The 21,856-nt window shown below is 37.0% G+C and overlaps 2 protein-coding genes across 2 annotated transcripts; one reads left to right on the top strand and one right to left on the bottom strand.

Moving 5' to 3' along the window:
- The first annotated feature begins 957 nt into the window (after window positions 1–957).
- Window positions 958–11,665, top strand: LOC135689630 (aspartyl/asparaginyl beta-hydroxylase). Its single transcript, XM_065206925.2, has 7 exons — window positions 958–1,220; window positions 4,014–4,693; window positions 5,208–5,399; window positions 7,742–7,881; window positions 9,935–10,166; window positions 10,544–10,674; window positions 11,294–11,665. The coding sequence occupies exons 1-7, from the start codon at window positions 1,151–1,153 to the stop codon at window positions 11,442–11,444; spliced, it is 1,596 nt and encodes a 531-aa protein (XP_065062997.1). The 5' UTR covers window positions 958–1,150; the 3' UTR covers window positions 11,445–11,665.
- A 545-nt stretch (window positions 11,666–12,210) lies between these two features.
- LOC135689629 (kelch-like protein 28) lies at window positions 12,211–19,902 on the bottom strand. Its single transcript, XM_065206924.2, has 3 exons — window positions 18,824–19,902; window positions 18,200–18,484; window positions 12,211–14,448 (listed from the first exon to the last, which is right to left on the bottom strand). Exons 1-3 carry the CDS (start codon window positions 19,800–19,802, stop codon window positions 14,015–14,017), a joined length of 1,698 nt encoding a protein of 565 aa, XP_065062996.1. The 5' UTR covers window positions 19,803–19,902; the 3' UTR covers window positions 12,211–14,014.
- Window positions 19,903–21,856: the final 1,954 nt, after the last annotated feature.

Below are 21,856 nucleotides of genomic sequence, written 5' to 3'. Positions count from 1 at the left end.
TTAGAAGAGAGATTATGTCATTTTATGGGCATCAAATAATCTACAAGAGAATTTCAAGGGCGATATATTTCTACGTACTTTGCCCGAGGAATTGTTTTTTGTACAATTTAGCAGTAATTTTTATCACTCTGAGAATCCTTTCATTGAATTGCACCTCATGGGTATGCCATTTTCATTGATTCGTTCGCTTTTCAATTCATTTGAGAACTTCCTTATTTTCTATTCACACGTTTAGGTGAAAAGTAGAAAAACTTGCAACAGTTGGCACCCTTTCTTTAACAAGAAAAATGAAAAATTGTACTGGATAGTTCTGGAGAGTATGGTTGAGTTTGAAGGAACGAAATGCCATGTCACTCGAAATTAAAGTTTTCTTCGTGAGCGTTAGCTTTTTAAACATTCCACATTTGATGCATTCCAAACAACATTCCAATGTCCTTCCACTCATGTAGTGGCAATAATTTCATGCCAAAGTTATCATCACCATCTGCAGGTAGTTACCCCGGCCCCATTGCCTGTTTTGCTCTGCCTCATCGTAGCATGGGACAGGACGTTGGTTTTGATTCTATTAAATATCCCATAGTTGTTTTGAAAAACCCTTGCAAATTATTGTTTGCTGGTACAATCATAGCCAATAGGAGAACTTTTCTCTATTGACTGTGAATACCGTGCATTCAATTTCATTACCATTTGTTAATTGCATTGAACAGGCATTGAAATCTTGAAATGAGGTCTTGGTAGATCTGAAAAAAGTTCGATAAATCTCCATTGACCAAAAACACTCGAAAGAACTTATTAACATCCAATATTTACAATGTGTACAAGAAGAAAGAAAAGCATGATATGCTGTCAGCCGGATTCTGTGATCTTGCAAGGAGTAATAACGCGAAAAATAGTCAGGAAAAATAGTAAAGGGACACGACGACGAGAATCCGATGTAATGAAACATAAGTTTTAAAAAGATGAAATTTAAAACATTGAATTATGTCGTGTCGCTTTGTCCCTGACTATATTTCAATATTTACAAAGCTGCTGAAGGAGAGAAACGCAGCTGAAAAGACGAACGAAACCTCGATCTCGTGGTCACGCACTTGGCCTAGGCCTAGCCAACATTAATATATTTAAATGTTGCAGTTTTCCTATTTCGTTGAAAATGGCAGCCAGTGACAATTCAAGACAGAGATTGAAGGCTCAATCGAAAAAACTACCACAGAAGAATAGAGGTAAAGTTTTGAATAGCTATTTAGCAGTTCTTTATATTCAGTTTGAGTTTACAGAGGTACAGTTTTATTATAAAATCGTAATTCCTCGAAAATTGTAAGTTGTGAGTCGAAACATAATCTTAAATTGTTTTTGAAAACGGTTACATAGAGAGAAAGTCCAAAGCAAATTATATTTTGCTGTCTTCTTGATAAAAACTTCATAGAAATTTAGAAAATGTAACGAAAACACCAATTAATTATCTTAATAACATAGATCGTTGTTTTTCAATATTCTTATTAACCCATTTTCCTATAAAAGAGTGTTGTTATGTTATGTGAAAGGCTTTTAGTTTAAGCGGGCATAGCGCAGGGGTTCGTTAGTACTTCGAGTGCGGGGCCAGAAAACATGTAAATTTTCTTTGGGGACCACAGGGCCTTCAACTTTTATATACCTTGTGTTAAAAAAGCGGCTCAAACAAAATTCAGGTCTCGAACTTTACAGGCTAAAATAGAAATAAAATAAACAGCCCCATAATTTCAATCATTAAATTTTTTCAGTGTGCTTATTCTCGTGAAATAAGCTTTGGAAAGGTGGATGATAACATGCTTCACCATTTGATGTCAAAGTTGAGATGGCCTCTGAAGATCGTTAAATGAAGTTGATCGATCTGCAGGGTACCAGTGAATTGAAACTCAAATACAAGGACACTGATCTTATCCAGTTTTGTTACTCTCCTCCACAGAGGCTATTGGGGAAGGAGATGGGGTTCGAGCAATGGCGAAGTGCAAAGAATAGGAGGGGGTGGGCGGATGCTTCTTCTCTCTCGCAGCTACTCCACTTTTTCTTTTCTTCTACAGTCTCTTTATCCTATCCCTCTTTCCCTCCCAGTCTCCCTCCCCAATTTGCTCTGCAGAGGAGAGTACAGTTTTATAAAGAGTGTCTCCAGGATGATGGTCCATATCCAGGTCTGGTGCAGCATGCCAAGAAGATGTATTGCATGTTTGGAAGTACTTATCTTTGGGGAAGTCTCTTCTCAAGTTACAGAACATTTATGGATAAATACATTTTTATAGATCAGATTAGTAAATACTTGCCATCAGGGGCTGCGCGAAGCGTCGCAAAGTAGGTAATCAAAAATTTGCGAGCAAAGCGAGCGAATCCGCCAGGGTTTCAGGGCCACGCCCTTTCAAAAACCCGAAGAATGGCGAAGAATCATATGCTTGATGGTTCAAATGTTTTAGCAATTTCGAAAACAATTTCCCTCTTGCTTTTTCTTGTGCGGAAAAATATACAACATTATCAATGTGATTATGAACCATTTATGCGTATCTTGATGCATTTTTGTTGTGCCTAACAGCCTCTCTTTGCCTTGCCTCATCTAATGCACAAGCAACATCGATATAACCTAGCTGTGCGGTTAGGTAGAATTTAGTTTTGGGATGCTTGATGACTGCCATTTTGTACCCTGTCGAAGTAAACCATGAAAGCGTCTTAGTATGAAAGGTGCTTTCATCTAAAATGTACATAAAGAATCATCATTAAACATCCAACATATTTAAGGTCGATCTTGATTATTTACTTAATGTCTGAGTTCCCTTTCTGTGCTTACAACCACAGAATATTCCGCCGCACAACACAACAACCAAATGCCTTGAGGTTCTGTTTTGGAGTTGCAGTGAACGGCTGACAGTTCATGCCACGGGTTTTGAGCCTGTAAATGATTCTAAAATAACAGAACAGACCTATTAAAATCGGCCAAAAGCCCATTGTTGTGAGCCGTAAAAAGGGCAAGGTAATCAAAAGTGGATTTGCTTACCTTGAAAGGAATGACCAGGAATCACTACGTAAAGATTCCATGCAGACTTATTTGTCCAGGATAAACGACTCTGCACATTTTCTGGACAATAATTTTCCAAGAGAACACTTATTAGTAGTTTTTGAAAAGTTTTTTAAATTTACTACAAGCCTCTTTAAATTGTTTAATCTTTAATTTTTTATCAAAATATTGAAGTAAAACTTTCCTATTTGGCAAATATTCCTGAAATAAATTATTAAATCTTAAATGCACCGTTGATAAACCACCCATCACAAAGAGACCAGCAATAAAAAATGTCCCTTCCTTCTTTGTTGTTACATCCACATATCCACGAATAAACACATAGACAGACTCACTGGTTCAACCTTTTTATGTTATTCTGGAGCATGGCTATCCATCCTTTTTTAATTACTAACGCTGTTCATGATTAGCTGATTTTCTTGCTCAGAATGTAGTGAAAATACCCCCAGCAATAGTCGTTTGTAAGCACTCTACTAATCATGAAGGATGTGGAACTGCTCTCAAGGTAATGAAACTGCGGAATGATTACGTTGCTGTGTGGGGCTCTTTGTTCAAAAGCCATCAGCACAATAAGACCTACGTCACAGAAACATCGAAAAGGTCATCAAACAGGGATCTGATTACCTTGCAGCTTCGCGGCCCTCAAGGTTCTCAAAGCTCTCGCGGCCGTTTGAGCAATAGAACAAAAAGAACATGCGTCAGAGGATTAAGAAATAATTATCACCTGCCATGAAAGAAAAGCCAAAACAAATGAAGATCAAAATGTCAATGCGCTGTAAAACAGCCCCTAGACAAGCTTGTCCTTATGGATTCGCTTCACAACAGCTTCAATCAAGACTTTATAACATTCATTGTGGTCGAGTATAAAATTTTGGACCATATTTCTAACCTTCTCCTTGCATTTTAATTTTATGCACCACAGAAGGTATCTGGCTTCTTCTGAACAAACATTAAATCCATAATTGTTATTTTTCAGAAAGCAAGACTGGGAAAGGAAAAAGCAAAAATTATGTATACCTGAAGTTTGCATCAATTGCAATTTTGTCCTTTGTTGTGATAGCAGGCATAATTTTGATCAGCAGTAAGGATTCTTTCATTGGAAAAAAACCTCAACCAAGTAAAGAGGAACAGAGAAAGCCAAAGGACACCCCAAAGACCACCCCAAAGACCAAAACAAAGGATGCTCCAAAACCCAAAGCTGATGATCTCAAGAAACTTTTAAACAAGCATGATAAATCTATAAGCGATGTATTAAGAAAAGCTACCAAAATGTTAGATGGTAAGAGAATTGATGATGCTGTCAGAGAATTTTCAGTTTTATCTACGAAATACCCCAAAAGCCCATATGCAAGATATGGAAAAGCAAAAGCAATTGATGAAGAGGCCGAGAAAAAAAGAAGCAATGAGCTCCTATTGGAAGCAATAAAGCTTTTTAATACTGTACCAGATATTGAAGATTGCCCATCTACGTTGAAGAAACTTGCTCTGCTTAGAAGTGCAGAAAGGCTATCATTTCTTGGAAAACCTTTGGGAGCAGTGAGAGTATTAGAAAAGCTTGTAGCATTTCTTCCATCCGATCCAGATGTTAACAGAGCACTAGGAGTGCAGTACTTGCTGGCTGGTGAAACAGCCAAGGCCTTGGCTCCATTTGAGAAGGTAAAGCTTATTGCATCATGAGTTCTAAAGACAATTAAATTGTTTGAGGGTGGGGAATGTTTGCTAAGAAATCAATTCTATTCCCGATTATAAGCCCAAGTGTACATAAACCAGAAAAGTGCTGGCATTTCACTGAAATTCTTCAGAGAAATGTCACAAATTTCAAAACAGGCAGGATGGACAATGCCTTTCATATTCAAACGCTATTTAATTGTTCAAGGCAAGCTATTGCAGGATAAATCCAGAGTGATATGGCTTTTATGATATATGTAAATATTTTTCAGTATTTTTTGCCTTTACAATTATTTTTTAGAAGACGTAGACATTCCTGTCTCCTTTAATCTGGTTTAAAGCAATTATACAATCTAGGACAATCCAGGACAATCTTTGCAATAGTAGAATTTCTTACCTTAGAACAATTAATTTCAGAAAAAGTGTTTGTTTAATATTTATTCAATGTTTCATTAGATGGAGTAGTTTTTGCTGATGTAATTTTAATGTTCTGTTTTTATAGGTGCTAGAGGTCCTTCCTACAGATGGTCATTCCAAATCTCATGTTGGGTTTATTTTAAAGTCTCTGGACAAATTTAACGAGTCAATTCCATACTTAACTGAAGGTATTAATAGTGGGGACCCTGGTGCAGATAACGGAAGGTTTTATTTCCATCTTGGTGATGCATACATTCGTCTTTATAAACCAGATGAGGTAATTTTTCGTAGTTTTACTAAATGGACTTTTAACACAATTTTTTCCTTCTTTACCTTGACCATGTGCAAGACATCAAGGGATTTGTAGCTTGTGTTTTCTTGCAACTGGAACTCTCAAAAACTTGTTTTTCTAAGATAAAAAAACTAGTTCTGTTTTTTTCGAATTTTTGTGGAATGTGAAAAAATCACTGTAGCCTGCATTGCAGGCCATATTCTGAAGGATGTGCTCTGCGACAAAGGCTACCATCACTTTAGATGTCCATAATTATCCTTTTTTGCTGTATTCCTTGAAATCAAACTATTTTGGATTTTGGGTGTATCAGACTTTCCTTTTGGGTGTATCACTATAAACTGAATTGATATGGCATGTTTTATAATTGTGTATGTAAATCACTTCTCTGTTTTTGCCTTGCAAGTAAAATTTCTCCATGCTTCATTTTCTGTGATCAAAGCTGCTTTGAGTTGACCCTCTAGCATATTCTATACACCTCATGGGTTTTATAGGAACTGAAAAAATAAACCCATATTATGTCAATTTTTCTTTTATTTTTGATTACTACTGACCATGAATTCATTTAGCAGTTTATTGTTTACAAACTTGTTATTGTTCAGCCAAGACAATAAAGTTCACTAAAAGGCAAAAAGCAAAAAGTACATAAAACCGCGAAACAACATGTTGTGGGCTTGTGCATTGCAGTAAAAGCAACAACTTTAGATAGAAATTTCAAAAATTCCAAAGTCCCCATCAACATCTGTCAAGCAAATATTATTTTTCCAAGATGAAATTTTTTTATTTTCAACTATCAAATTTCAAATTAATGATCTACTGTTCAATAATACCAGCAATGACACAGTTTCTGTCTTTGGAAAAGATAGCACAGAAGATGTTCATCAAGATAAAAGCCATTAGAGGTAAATCCTAATAAAGATATTCTGAAGACCAACCACTCTTGAATAAAATGAATTTATACAGTAAAAATACATTGATAATTTTTTTACTTTTGATTCATAGGCTTCCTATTTTGTTTTTTATAGAATGAAAGTATTGAAGGGAAATTTTTGCTTTAAACTCCGACACCAGTGCCTGATTTCAGGCCATTCGTGTTTCAGATAAATTTTTCGAAAAGTTTGATCCGTCTAAAGTTATTGCTTTTATTGTATTTGCGAAATTTATTGACACAGTTCCTTGGTATTTTATGATTTGCCAAAAAAATACATCATCTTAAGAGAACAGAAAAGCAAAAATCTGCGCATTTTATGCACTTTTACAGTGGACTCACTCAGGGATGCCGGAGAAGGGGGCGTGGGGGGTCAACCACCCCTGATGCCTTTTGATAGGAGGAGCAAGGGGGCAAAGTGCCCCTTTCATTTAAATGCCCTTGAAACCGGCCATTTGTCATAATCATATAGATTCATATGAAATTCTGAATGTAGTACCTAATTCATGACGACATTTCTCAAAACATGTAAAATTATTCCTTATGCCAAAAGTTAGCCAATGTTCAACATTCTTCTCACCAAGTGTAGAAGAGAAATATTTCGAATAGACAATGGCTCGAATAGTGAAAGCAATATCTGTGAAAGTATTAACAGAAATGGTATTAAACTTCTTTCAAATAGTTTCAAACTTCAACTGAGTGCCAGTTGAAATAAAAGAGAATCCACTATTTCCTATACCACAATAAATTTCACGAGCTCTTTCCTCATGCCACATAACCTTGCTTATATCTCTCGTTATCAATTTGTTAAACCCTTTTTTCAAATGTGCCCAAATCTTTTTTGCAAACATATTCCATCCAGCTTATTTACAATTTCTCTAGTTATAAGGATACATTTACCAGCAAATCATTATAGCTCAAATAAATTTATTGAATTCATTCTTCCAACATCCAACTTCTTTTCATAGCAGCTTTTTCAAGAGCTTGGTGATGCGCTGATAACGCTATAACAAAAACATTGTAATTCATCCTCAAACAGTGCACTTTTATTTTGCATGTCAATCATCGAATTTTTTAATTTTTTATATTGGTTATATATATTTGGTTAACTTTCAAACTGGACAATCGATGAATCAGAAGAGACCGGATTAAAGGCAATCGACAGTAGCTAAAGAAATCTGTCAAACAACATTAGCCAATGAATAAGCTTGTGAATGGAATCACACTCATTGATTGGTTAATTCTTGATTGAAAGATGGCTTAAGCCCCTTTAGTATCTGTCGACTGCCTTTAAGCTAAATCAAATCCATTATGCGAAATGCCCTTTTGATGACAGCACATTTATTGCTGAAAAGGTAACTCAGTATAAAGAAATGTATTACTAATTTCATCATCTTGTTAGGCCCGTCGTGTTTACGAACAAGGTGCACGAAAAGGAATATTTCTCTCTGCTTTGCAACGATCGCTGTATAACGCTGATACTCCGTTGACAGCCAGGCCCTGGTGGACGCATAAGGAAACAGGTTATTCAAAGCACCTTGCGTAAGTTTGTCCTATTTTACACCGAAAAGTCAGTCGTAGTTTTGTTATAAAGATTTAGACATGTTAATGCCTATATACACCTTTTTGTCCTCACCTCTCTGTACTTTTCGACAAGGCTACAGTGCTTAACATGAACTTGTAAGGCTCCAAGATAAGTCCAAAGCTAGCACTGATAAAGGCGGTAAATCTTCAAGGCAATTACCTTACAAATAAACAGCAGAAAATTGAGGTAGTAGTTCATTCAGTTCTTGGAAAGACCTAACATGTGGCCTTCAGCAGAGATCAGTTTTGGGCCCTCTATTGTTTAATATATACACTGTGCACTAATGATCTCTTACGTGTTATTCAGATCTTAGATATCTGCAATTATACAGATGATACTACTAAATATTTTTGCGACAAGAACCTAAATAACTTAACTCGTAAGCTTGCAAATGACTGTAACGTAGCCATAAAGTGGTTTGCTGACAACTTTATAAAAATATAACGAAGATAAATGTCATCCTCTGGTTCCTGCGCAGAAATATGATGGTCCAGCTAATGTAAAGCTGGCAAATACTGATGTCATTAGTAGCTCTAACGAGAAATAACTCGGAGTTGATATTGATAATGACCTCCTTTGACCACTGCGTCTCCTTTGATCCCCATATATGGATCAGAACAAATTAAAAAACTTGATGACAGCATTATTACCAGTCAATTTCAGTACTGTACTTAAAACAAGTATGAGCGGATCTAAAACTTGTCAGCTTACAGATCAATTAATAGGCAACCAATCACGATAGATTTTTCTATTGCTACCAGACATTTCATACCATTATGTCCTTTGGATACACGTTGATTCTCTTAAATCTGAATGTTTCACAGCTTAACCAAAAGCTCAAAAAATACAGGAAAGGGCTTTCTAAGACCGGACCCGGTGGTAAGAAAGTGGTCTGCCTCAGTGAATGTTCGGAATTTTGACTTGAACACGGTAGAACATTCTATTGGAAGTTTAAAAATCAGTTCGATAGTGAAAGTCCGAGTTATCCCGGCTACAACTTAACGGGATAAACTGTATATAGTGGAATTTAAAGGGGCTGGGTCACATGTGCGGGACAATGTTGTTGTGTTGATGCTTGTGGATGGGGTGAATCCACCACAGCAACTGGAATGTGATTTGGTAGGACATCGCAGCCGATAGAGAATATTTTAACGTTTTTTGTAACGATTTTGTACGTATATTTTGACATCATTTTTATTAATTCGTTCATGAAAAAGATGCCGTTTGTCCACAGCGGGAAAACAAGAAGCGAACGTCCTAAAGGGCTGTTTGGCCGAAGAGACAGCCCAGAGACATCTGTGTGTGGAAGCCCAGGTTCACAAACAATAAGCAAGCATCAAAATTTAACGGTCTGCCATTTTGTCAGACACTCCCTTTTGACAGTTGGTAATCAAAATTCCTCTTACAAGCAGACTGTCCCGCACAAAATGTTTGTCAACGGTTACATGACCCAGCCGTCTACTTCTAGAAACATTTTTTCTGGCTTCTTTTTAAATGGTTACATTTCATTGGCTGCTGAGAAGTTCAATATTAATTTTCTTAACCAGGCAACAGGGGATTTTGTTACTTTCGTTTACATTATTTGATGACGCTCAGAGACACATGATTGATAAACCGTAAATCCTCGAATAAACCCCCGGGCGCTTATTTGCAAAAATGAATTTGTGGGTGGGGGCAGGAGGGGGGGGGGAACTTATTTCAAAGTTTAGTATTTTCCTCAAAGGTCGACATAAAAACGACATATTTTTCTTAATGAAATAAATTGAATAGCTATTGTCCTGTGGGGGCTTTTTGAAATAAGATATTGTTCTGCAATTTTGCTTCCCTCATGGGGGCTTATTCGAGCGTGGGGGCTTATTCGAGGATTTACGGTACTGGCAAATGATGTAAAATAAATTGGAAATACTGAAACCCATGTAAAGACCATTCCGTCTAGAGTTGAGAAGTAAAGCAGTTTTTTGTTCAAAAACATTTTTTTTAAAATTACCAGTGTTTGCATCTTTGTTTCAGAGCTCTAGAAGCAAACTGGAAGACTATCAGAGACGAGGCAGTTGGCCTGTTAAACAAAAAAGAGCATGGAGGCTTTGAACAAGAGGCTGAAAAGCTACAAGATACTGGGGACTGGAAACAATTAACATTATTCGAAAGAGGAAGCCAAGTTTGGGCTGGATGCAAAAGAGCGCCAAAAACATGCGCTATCGTTAGCAAAATGAGTGAAGCGACAGGATGCAGTCGAGGCCAAGTGAGTTATCCCTATTGAAGCCGTTTACTGTAAACGCCGATTCAATCAAGCTTTCATATAAATCCATTGCAACATTATGTTATGCTATGTTGTGCTCCGTGCTCTTTCATATGAAACTAGTTCAAATACGAACAGTTCAGTATTATGCGCAAAGTTTTAACAGCGTTATGTTTAGTATTTCTTTCTATTCATCTAACATTCCTAAATTCTATTCCCCTATATTTAGTAGAAGCTTCAAATTGAATCTGCTTAATTTTTCTCAAATTCGTCCTGAGACTCATAAACTCGTAAAATTTTTCGTGGATGTCTCCTGTTTCGTAAGTAGGCATGCAGTGCAAAGTTTTGTGGTTTGTATTCGGCTTCTGTTACCGTTTCAGATAAAATTTTCCGTGATGTACCCTGGCACACATGTCTGGCCGCACACAGGTCCAACCAACTGTCGTCTCCGTGCCCATCTGGGACTTGTTATTCCCAAGAACGTTTTTATTCGAGCCGGCGATGAAACGAGGTGAGTCGTCAAAAATGCCGTTTGGCTCCATGTATTTGTATGATATGTTCGTAACAAAACTGTTATGTTGGATATGTTTGCAGCAAAAGGACTACAGCATTTTGTATTGAGGTTTAGAAAATGAGGAATACGAGGCAGGGTAAGACATTGAATAGTATAGTACATACAGAGTTTTCCTTTAAGCATTCAGTCAAGTTGGAATAACCAAGGTCTTTCTGGCTCTACTCTCTTAACTTAGATTATGCCAAATAGAACCTAAGAGGTTATGGTGAAATTCTGAACCGGACCTAGGCGTCCATGTGCCTTTTCTTTCCTCCTAATACCCAGCCTCTACTCTGTGAGCTGAAGATTTAAAATCAATGCTTCTAAAAAAATCTTGTCCTTTAGCAATGGCATCGTATCCCACAACCATCCGAAAATTCAGCTGCTTTGTTCATATCGCTCTGCCATTTACAAGATATATAGACGATTGTATTAACTTTGTCTGGTACATTTCCAGTTGATTCTTATCTGTATTAGCCAAACAATGCATAGGGCTCACCTAGCAGAGTTTTCATGACAAAACCTTGTCTCTTTTATTCATTTGCTTTGAGTTCTGACCGCTATCCTACTTTGACAGGACTTGGCAAGCGGGCAAAGTGATTGTGTTTGATGACTCTTTCGAGCATGAAGTTTGGCACAATGGAACGTCAGTCAGGCTGATTCTCATAATCGACTTTTGGCACCCTGAATTGACTGCGCAGCAGAAAAGAACTCTTTCTCCAATCTGAAGTCGTTCTACACATATATTTATTGACAACTATTGGGCTCACTTTCCCCCTTTTTTGCAAATCAAATTTTTAGTATCAAATGAATTAATGGGCAATACTTTATTCGATCGTTATGTGTGTCTGTAGTATATTGTCTCTAATAAATAACGTTTTTATTTCTCTTGTTCCGTTTTTTCTAATTGACTTCTTTTTTGATTTTGTAATAAAAAGACACCTGCTAAGCATCATCGTTTCCTTTACGAAGTTGTGTTCTTTCCGATGTCTGACATAAAGCACCACCACTCAAGGGGCATTTCTTTCTATGAAAACATCGCACGCCTTCGAAAAACCTCTTTTTGCAATGTTATGCAGAATCTCTCGTGTTCTATTTAAAAAGAATTTTCCGCCACTTCACGCACAACCTGTCAATAGCCCTGCGTTTAAACCGAGTAATTTCTGCAGATAAAGAATCACCCATCTAAATTCTTTTCACAGAGCGGAAACCATAAGCCTCTTGCAGCAATTTAAATGGTAGGCCAGTATAAATAGCCAGTAGTTCCAGTGATTTGTATCTAAACAACTTTTAAAATATGTTATCAGGTAAAGTATATGTCCCTCCTTCATATGTACACCACCGAAAGCGTCTTTTGGTTTGGTCATTTTGTAAAACTGTAGCTAAATAACTCTTGTTCATTTGAGTAAGCGGCAGCTCTCAATTCGAAGAAGCTGAGAGTAAAGTCTTCATTACAAGCAAAAGAAACACCCGCTGTGCACAAAAAGAAACAAATTTAAACCAAAACAACGTTTTTCTGCATCTAAAATCCTCTGCTACTTAATATGTCTCATGTTATAAATAACTCTTATTTACAAACCTACATTAATTTTTCTGGTACGAAACAACAAACATCAAGTCAACACACAAAGATACAACAATTTAAAGTTTGCGTTAGTTAACCATATATACCCATATCTAAAATTTTTCTATCTTTCTCAAACTAAGAAGTAAGAACTCAAAGGGGTTAGGGATATCAAGAGCCCGGTTAGGGTGGAAAGGAGCTTTTCAAGAAAAGGTGTGATTATGCCAGATACTATTTGGATTTAGACCTTAAATTAGCCTGAATATACCGAAGCCTTTGTTTGAGTTTTAAGTTTGTATGTCTCATGCCAATTGGTTCATGCTAATTGGTATCACAGGAATTGCAGACCTAACTTACACGACAAGAGTAGAGGCATCGCCATGCAGGGAAAACAGCTTGGTGAGCCCTTTAGTTGCACGCTGCACGATGCACGCTGACAAAGACGTGGCGAACACTTGGGATGGATGGCTCGGATTGTCCTAGTTAAATTTAACTCACTCATTTTCAGCACCAAAATTTCACATCGGTATTAAGGCTGTTGTGCAGAAAAGAAACTCTCAGTCCTGGTTTAAAACCACTAAGATACTTTGGTTTAAAACCACTAAGGTATCATAGATAAAAATATCCGCATAATTTGGGCAAAAAACCACTAACGTAAAACAAACCAGCCTTAGTAATTTAACGAGTTTCGTCTGATTCTAACATCTTAAGTTGAAATGGACACTAAGACCAAGTTTACACGAGAGTGGATCCGATCCGGATTGGATTCAAAAGAGTGCGCGTAGGCCTTGTGTTTACACGGGAACTGGTGGATCCGTATACATTTTGATCCGCTATCCGAACACTTTGGGATCGCCTTCAGAGGTGATCCAGTATGGATCCCACCTGGATTGGATCCTGTGTTAACGGTTGGATATGGTCTAGGTCGGATCCGTTTACGTTTTATGCGAAAGTGAGACAGAATAATAGTCCATTCGAAGTACTCTGAATACTTATGTCGTGAGTTTGGCGTCAAAAAACTAAACTCGAAGTTGACTTACTACTGTGTTGAAACATTTGTACGATAGGATGAATCCAAAAATCTTCAAAATATGTTTAGAGCATGTTTTATATTTTTAAATTTCGCTGTGAGTCTGTCTTTTGTGAGTCTGTCTCTTTCAGGTTGGATTGTGAGTTGCTTTCCTCTCCATTTAGTTTGGACTGTTGTTTCAATCTCAGTTTTCATGAAAAACGTCTGACACACACCAGTTTTCTGAAAAGCGCATGCGTGTTGTCTTTAGATCTCATCTGGATCGGATCCCGTGTAAACGCCTGGGATCGGATCATTAAGTATCTCATGTAAACAGGGTTTTAAACTATGTGAAGGAAGTTTTTTCAATTATAAAGTTGCCACCACTGTAAATTTTTCCTTTTTTAGAAATGAGTGCATGCTAGGAATATCATGTTGGATGGGGCGACCAATTTTGGAACCCAGTCTAAAACAAGCAAACCACAAATTTAGTCTAAAACAAATGAGCAGTAAAATACGAAATTTAATAACCTCAACAAGATAAAAATTCAACCGCCAAAAGAATCATCAAAGTAAAGTATTAGCTCTTTGTTTATCTGTTAGAGAAAGGAACAGTAAAAATCGTGACAAAAGGACCACATCAATAATAAAAATCGACCCACTTAATTGGAATATGTACACACCTTAGAGATTTCAAAATTATCACGCAGCTGTTGGTAAGAAAGTCACATGACAGCTCCTCCACAACCAGCTCTGCAAATATTCATATGGCTGACATGTCTCCAACGGTCTTCTTCCGGATCGTAAATTTCAACGCTACTCAGCCGATTTGCACCATCAAACCCCCCTAACATAACTATCTTGTTGTTAAGAACGCCAGCAGCAGGCCAAGCACGTGGAGTTATCATGGCTGATACTACAGTCCATTGATCAGTGACAGGATTATATCTTTCACAAAGAGAAAAGTAATGATCTGTACTTCGGTTCCGACCACCAACTGCGTATACATATCCGTTGACTGAAACTAAAACTAAACCAGATCTTGCTTTTTCCAATTCTGCCACAAAGCACCATTCATCTCTGTCTGGATCATATCGCTCAACTGAGGCTCTGTCGCAATGCATTCCACGGTCATAGCCACCAGCAGCATATATAAAGCCTAAAAGAACAGTAGACTGTAAAGTAGTGTGTCCATTTTGTTTCCTTACACTTATCAACACAAAATTGTGGTTAACTTTCCAGCCTAAGCTGCAGAGACATTTCAAATGTAGAAAGTTTTTGAACCCCTAAAGTAGAGCCGACACCAGAAGGGATATATAGGGGAGCGGACATTATAATATTTCCGACCGTATACAGTTTTATAAATACTGCGCATCCATATCTCTTTGTCAGTTCCCATTTGCTAGGTATAAGTCTCGTGAGCCACTGTGCAACCGAATTTGCTTTTTTTCAGATGCAGATAGATTTGCCCATGGTGTAGTTGCTTTCTTGCTGAAGTGAAAGCATTTTTCAGTAAAATTCAAAAGGTCACAACTTAAAAAAGCTAAACAACGCTAAAAGCTAAAATTCTAACGACAGGCATTCAGATTTGCCCACAAACAGAATGCATATGCTATATATCTACAGTTATAAAAAATTGTTATTTGATAAACTTTGTTTCAGTCATCATCATCATCATCATCATCATCATCATCATCATCATGTTTTTATAGCCAGGATTTTTCCTCTTTTCAGGGGGCTACTGACTTTCCTTCCACGATCTGCCGTAGCTTTTCCATTTCACTCGGCTGTTTGCGTACTCAAAGGTCAATCCAACTTTATGACACTCCTCTTCTACTGCCTTCAGTCACCAAACTCAATGCCTGTTTCACACAATCTTCATAATCTCCTTGCTTAGCAGTTTCAACAATTGTGTCCTCCAGTGCTAATCTTTCCATTGACTCTCTCCTATTTATTCTATCAGCTAACTCTACTTCACACATCTTTCAGACAATACGTCCTTCCTTTCATCTCGAAATACCTTTCTCAACTGATCGTACAAGCCACATTCTGATCCGTATGTCATAAAAGCTTCCAGGTGTACTTTTTCCCACAAAGCATAGAAGACATGGTGTTGAAGGCCTTCCAGCCTAGGCTTACTATCCTTGTCACAGCTAGTTCACAACCCCTGCTACCATTTATGTTGTCACCAAGGTAGCAAAAATTTTGCATTCTCTCCAACTCACCCAGGATGTCATATGTTGCTGATTCCTGTTCCTCGTTTTAGGCCGTTCTTCTTCTGTACAAATAAAATGTATGCACATTCTATCTGTCACTCTCTTTACCGTAATACTGCACACATGAATACACCACATGGCTCAGCCTTCGCCTCTACTGACACACCTTTTCAGATTCCACATTCTAAAATCTTTGTTTTTCCAAAATTCACCTTTAACCTTTTCCCTCCAACTGTTCCATTGTTTCTGTCATTAGAACTAGATCATCTGCATACAGTAGTTCATTCAGCATTCTTTTCCAGCAGTCTTACTATGGCTTTCATACCATGCTCCAGCAACTTAATCCTGGATAGTTACCACACTCCATAACACTATTTTTTTATAGATAGCAACAAGTGTACTCAACCTCAAGTCCTGTGACATGTCCTCTTCGTACAGAATTATATTTGTTATCTCCCTAGTTACTTACCTGGGAAGCTGTGAAGTGCTCTTTGATGATTCCAGTTGCTCCAGCAGCCTTAAAATTTTTCGGCCTTGCTATCAAGGTTTTGTATTTGAAAATTCATAATCATCCTTCCATCTACTTTTAAAAATATTTGGGGAAGCTTTTTTCTCTGCCTCCTTGTTACACATTTAAAGCATAACATGACTGATGTATTCAAAACAAACTGGTTGAAATTTCCATTTTCTGAGATTTGACTGCTTCATTAATGAGAAATTTGGATTTAAAGGATGCAATCAAATTGAAAAAAAGGCCTGAATCAGCTTGTAGCTATTTTTAAGTGAAGATTTTTTTGTACTTTTCTACTTTAAACAAATATATAACATTCATGATGGAGACGATGAAACCATGTTCACTTTCACTGCTTTTTCATGTGAATAAAGTTTCCTAGTAGCAGGATGCATAATTTAACTGAATTAAAATTTATATCAAGCAGTGTATAGTATGTTCCATTGGACTTTAAAGGTTTCCTTTTTTGTATGATTGGGATTGGAAAGGTCAATTTTTCCTTTCCTTTTGAAAAAAATTCTATAAGTGTAGTTATTTCCTAAAATTAATGATATAACTTTCTTAAATGCCACCTAAATTTTATTGCCATATCATTGAACCAAAAACCTTTCAACAACTGAAAGATTTGGAGAATTATTTTGTTGCCCAAAACCTTGCAAAGCCTCTCTGCCATTTTTACAAGTTTACTATAAAACTTAAATGTGGATTGAATTGTACCTTGTTTCATGCCTTTCCCGGAGACGCAGGCTAAAGCCGGCGCCCACGCAAACCCCATGCAAAAAAGTTTTGCAAGGGCTTTTTTCCACCCACGCAATTGTTCATAACAACGCTCTCATTGAATTCTTTATAACAACGTCTCACACTCTAATGTTTTAACTACCTACCACTTTATATCAGGGTTTTCATAAATGACATCGTGTCAAAGAGGTATATGGTTTTTATAAATATCATATAAAAAGGAAATTTTTGTTTCTTTTGACATCAAATGTTAACAAACTATAGTATTACCTGTTACAACTAGCAAAGGAATAGAAAATGGTTGTGCAGGAAAGGAACAACAGATAGCGTAAAATAGCAAAAATGAGAATTGTTACAAAAACACTGTCAAGTACGAAATTTGTGTTCCGAATACACTCATTATTTATAAGAAACACTCTATAGGAAACAACAACTGAGCAATCGGAAAAATATTAAAAAAGTCTCAGAAATAATTTGTTTTTGCTCTTTGACTCTTCAACAAGGTGAAAGGTAAGCGGTTGGGATTTGTCAAAAACATAGAACCAATCATTCACCGTTTCTTAACTTTCTTGTTACTTTCAGTCCGCATTTCTGCTTCCCTTTATGCTTCCAGGTTTATGTATATGTTATTCGCCGACTTTTAGCAGAAATCCCTTTTGTCATTTTAAGGAGTAGTAATGCACCCAAAACAACTGTCTTCTTAAGATAAATCATGTTTACAAGTAGATAGTAATATATTTTTTGGCTTGTATATACTCAAATATAAATAGATAAACAACAAATTCTGCAAGGGCTAAATAGCCCACGCAGCCAAACTAGCAGTGGTCTTTTTTAGCCTGCATGCTTTTTATTCCCGGAGAGGCCTGCTTGTTTTCAACAGAATAACTTCTTATTAAGAGAATTGAGCGATTTGTAAGATAACCCAATTTTCAATCAAAATTAGCCTAAATAAGCTTATGATGTGTATAAGGCTCACTGATTGGCCAATTGTTGATTGAGAGACATCTTAAGCCACTTTGTTATCGATTGATTGTTTTTAAAGACTTATTGCTAACAATGGGCCTTTGCGAGCGTAACGACGGTCCAAACAATGGCAGTAATTGATTTTAGACAGTCTAAAAATGCATTATGGGATGCTTACGTAGCGCAATGGCTCATTGTTAGCAATTAGTTATTGTTAGTCTCATATTCTTGAAGACTGTAAAAATTTAACCTTTTGAACAATCCAGGTAAGATTTTCATGCTTGTTTGATAATCAGCTCTCAATAAACAGATTTTCTTACAATCTGGTTCAATGCAAATTGAGTCAAGTCTTAATGAAGCAAAAAAGTAAAAAAAAGATTGTATTGCCCACAGCTACATATGCGACCTCTCGTTTGACATAAACTGATTAAATTAGAAGCTATCAAGAACCTTGTCAAGCAAAAGACCAGACAATATCTTACCATCAGCAACAGCAACCCCAGCCCCTGATCTTTTGCGCTTCATTCCTCTGACCGGCTGCCATTTGTTTCTTAAAGAATCAAATTTCTCGACTGCATTGTAGCTACAAGAGCGGTCTTCTCCTCCAACAGCATACAAATTTCCATTGCAAACAGCAACAGACACAAAAGATCTCTGAATACCAATATCAGCTACTCTAAACCATTTTCTTTTAATTGGGTCAAAACACTCTACAACTCCAAGGTACATTGTATCTTCATGAGGATTATTTACAGCACATTCACCACCTGCAAATATAAGGCAACCAGCAACATTATTCAAACCTTTTTTGCTTTTATTAATTTTCAAAACTTGTAAATCAACAGGCTTTTATATTTAATTTAAAAAGCAGATTCTGGCTATTTATATTTCTAGAAAGCAAATATGGCCAACAGAGCTTGTTATGACTTCATTGTGAGGACCAATGGAAAGTTTTAATCCTTACCACACAAACAAATATTTGCTGAAGCCAACCGTGGTTCCCTCCTGAAATAAAGTTCAGTGTTCGAGAGAAGACAATTTACTTCCTTTAGCTGAGAAATATTAACTGTTCATTTTTTTTAAAATAAATAAAATGAGTTCCTCACCTACAGTATAAAGCAAACCATTTAGCGAAGCCGCACCAACAGCTGTGCGTGCAGAATTCATACTTGGCTCAATCAACCATTCATCTTCGTAAATGTCGTATCGCTCCAATGTGTTCAGCTGACACTCTACACTGTTCCTTCCGCCAATCGCGTAAACTGATGGAGGCAAAGCTCGTTTTCGAGTTAAATATTTTGGCAGATTCTCAGGCCTTTCGTTCATAACTTTCGCTAAAATCAACTGACATCTTGTGTTATTTTTTATATAATGAGATGAAAATACTTTTGATTCAAGAAATTCCAAGGAGAGTTGAGGAAACCTTATGCATTCTAGAACTTCAGGGATGTAATCCTTACGACTCTCGTAGTCTTCGTAAATCCACATTTCAAAGGCAACGTAAATGTCTTCCTCGGATCTTACTTGTAACTTATCACTTTTCAGCAATTCAATCAATTTCCTAAAAGTAAGTTGCAAAAACTCGTCACTTTTTCTAACTTCCATAAAATTTTGGTTGATGAATTCTCGCGCAGCCAGCTCTAACTCTACACAAGAATATAAGTCTGCGAATTGCCGTATACCGATACAATTTCCTGAGTCTAGCTGGCTTTTCAAAAAATTCGAGCACGCGTTTCTCAGAGGTGATATATTCAACATGCTGGCCCCGGCGAGAAGATGCTGAACGTTATCGATTGAAACGTCGATTGAGCCTGTGTATGCGAATTGGATCAAATCTTCCATAGTCCTCGCATCGATTCCACCGATTTCTACTTTCCTCTGACCACTTTCTAACATCCCATTTGTAAACATAGCCCTAAGGTACGGACTAACCCCAGCCAAGATTATCCTGTGTGCATGAAACTCTCGTCCTTCCACTATCAATGTTACATCGCACAAATCCCGCGTCCTCTGCAATTGTTCCATCACTTTGAAGCAGTCAAAAGCATGACTGGATATTTGAAATGTTCTTCTACTTAAAACCATATTGATTCTCCGCGAATAATGATAACTTTTTACAAAATAACTTTCAGCTAAGATTTCTTTGTTTCTGTACCCCAGCCATGCCGCAACAACAGTACCGTAAACAACAAACGTCTGCGGCCTCTTTTTCAGGAAACATGATTGTCACGTGATTGAGTGTTGTCAGTATGGAATGGTTTGATTGGTTATTTACGGCTCCTTCGTGATGCAAACAAAAGTCAAGTGAGGAAGGAAAAAGTTCTTTTTCTGTAGGTTTCGAGTTCTGAAAAGGAATTTACGTTTTGGATACCTGTTTAGACAAATACACTCATTTTTCTAAAGAAACTGGCTATAAGAAACGAGTACTGGGCAGTCAGAAAAATAAAGAAACTTCATGTTACAAACTTCATTTGTAATAATAAGATAATTATATAGTTATTTACAGTTCATATAATTAATATTTTTACAATATATAGTTGCCTAGGGAGCTGAGAGGAACCGCAACACCCACAAAAACAAGCAAATTTTCCGACAAAAGCCCTCAAAATTTTGCTTTAAGCGACGACTTTGGGCGCTCGCCCCAAAACCCATGCAATTTCTGCCACATACATAGTTCAAGTAAGATTATCATTGTCCCATTCGAGCACGGGCCCAAAAATTTGCCCCTCCTAAGCCCTCTTTTAAGTCGCATGCTGTGGCCTTGCCGCTATCCTCTAACAAGTCCTACACTGTGCATTTTCTGTTTCATTTGTCAAAAATTCCTTATATAAATCCTTTCCAGGAATTAGGCCTGCGAGTGCATCAGCTGGTGACGTCACTGCCTGGAGAATAACAACACAAAAAGAGAGGAGGTGTGTGTCTCGTTCTACTTATCTAGCGTGCACTAGCATATCGTGACCACATCATAGTTAATTTCTATTCTATGCCGTGACTATTTGGGCGACAATAGGTAGTCAAGTGACATGTCGTATTTTACATTGTCACTGGATGTGAAAGATTTGAAAACCACGGAAAATTGCTTGAATGCACAAAGGGAGTACAAAACCCCGTTCACACTTTTGGCGCGCAAAACATCAGTTGGTTGTAACAACACCAACAGCATTGGACTTATCAGGCCCTTTTCCTCCCAAAATTAATTTCGATTTATTTACCAAATTATTTTTCGAATCATCGAATGATTTGCCGATTTTGATATGTTTTAAAGGGTGCTCAGCCGCTTAATAGCTTGTTCTTAGGGTGTTCTTGGAGTGTTCAGTCTTTTAGAATCGACGACAAGAATATACCTTCTACAGAATTCCTAAGCCACTAGCAATTGTTCAACATTTCTTAAATCGATCCCTAACCAGTGAAATTTACCAGCCTACCGCCTTTATAGTTTTTCTCGATGCATTAAATTTTTTACTCTTACTGGGTATATATAACTTCAAACTGAAATGGGAATTATAATCTTTTGTTTAAAAACGTCAATAGGACATATGACTCGATAGCTCCTCGCGAGTTTTTTTCATGTGTCCTTCAGCAAACCAAAGTATCTTTTGTACTTAATTAACTAAATTTTTGAAATTGCTAATTCTTGTATTTCAACTTTGATTGTTTGGTATACTGAAATTAATAGTTGTTTTTGCTGATAAAAGATTTTGAGTTTGAGTTCAGTATCGAAGCGAAAAAAAAGAAACTATTAAATCGTGATAAAACTGAGAACAAGGAAATTTTGTAAAATCCAAAAACATGATTGCCCTGCTGGCCTAGAACTTGAGACACAAAGGTTAAAAATGTACTTCTCACATCTAAAAACATCATCAGAACGGAAGCGAATCTTTTGACGTGATAAAAAAGGTCACGAACATTTCATAACATCATTCATGACATCAAAATTAAGAAACCATGAGTATTGAAATTTCCAGAACATTAAGAAACTGGAGTACTCAACCTCAACATCAAGCTTTCTTTATTATAAAAAACATGAATGTAATTGAGATGTTACTTCCCACTTGCGTCCTCATCTAAAGGATGCCCAAGAACTTAGCAAAACTTTTCCCATCAGATAACATACTTACAGTTGTAGAATGAAAAATTAT

This window comes from Rhopilema esculentum, chromosome 5 (genome assembly GCF_057945365.1).
Source record: "Rhopilema esculentum isolate cy_ngs chromosome 5, ASM5794536v1, whole genome shotgun sequence".
NCBI lineage: Eukaryota > Metazoa > Cnidaria > Scyphozoa > Rhizostomeae > Rhizostomatidae > Rhopilema > Rhopilema esculentum.
The sequence above is the reverse complement of the archived record's forward strand: the minus strand, read 5'-3'. Positions and strand labels throughout refer to the sequence as shown.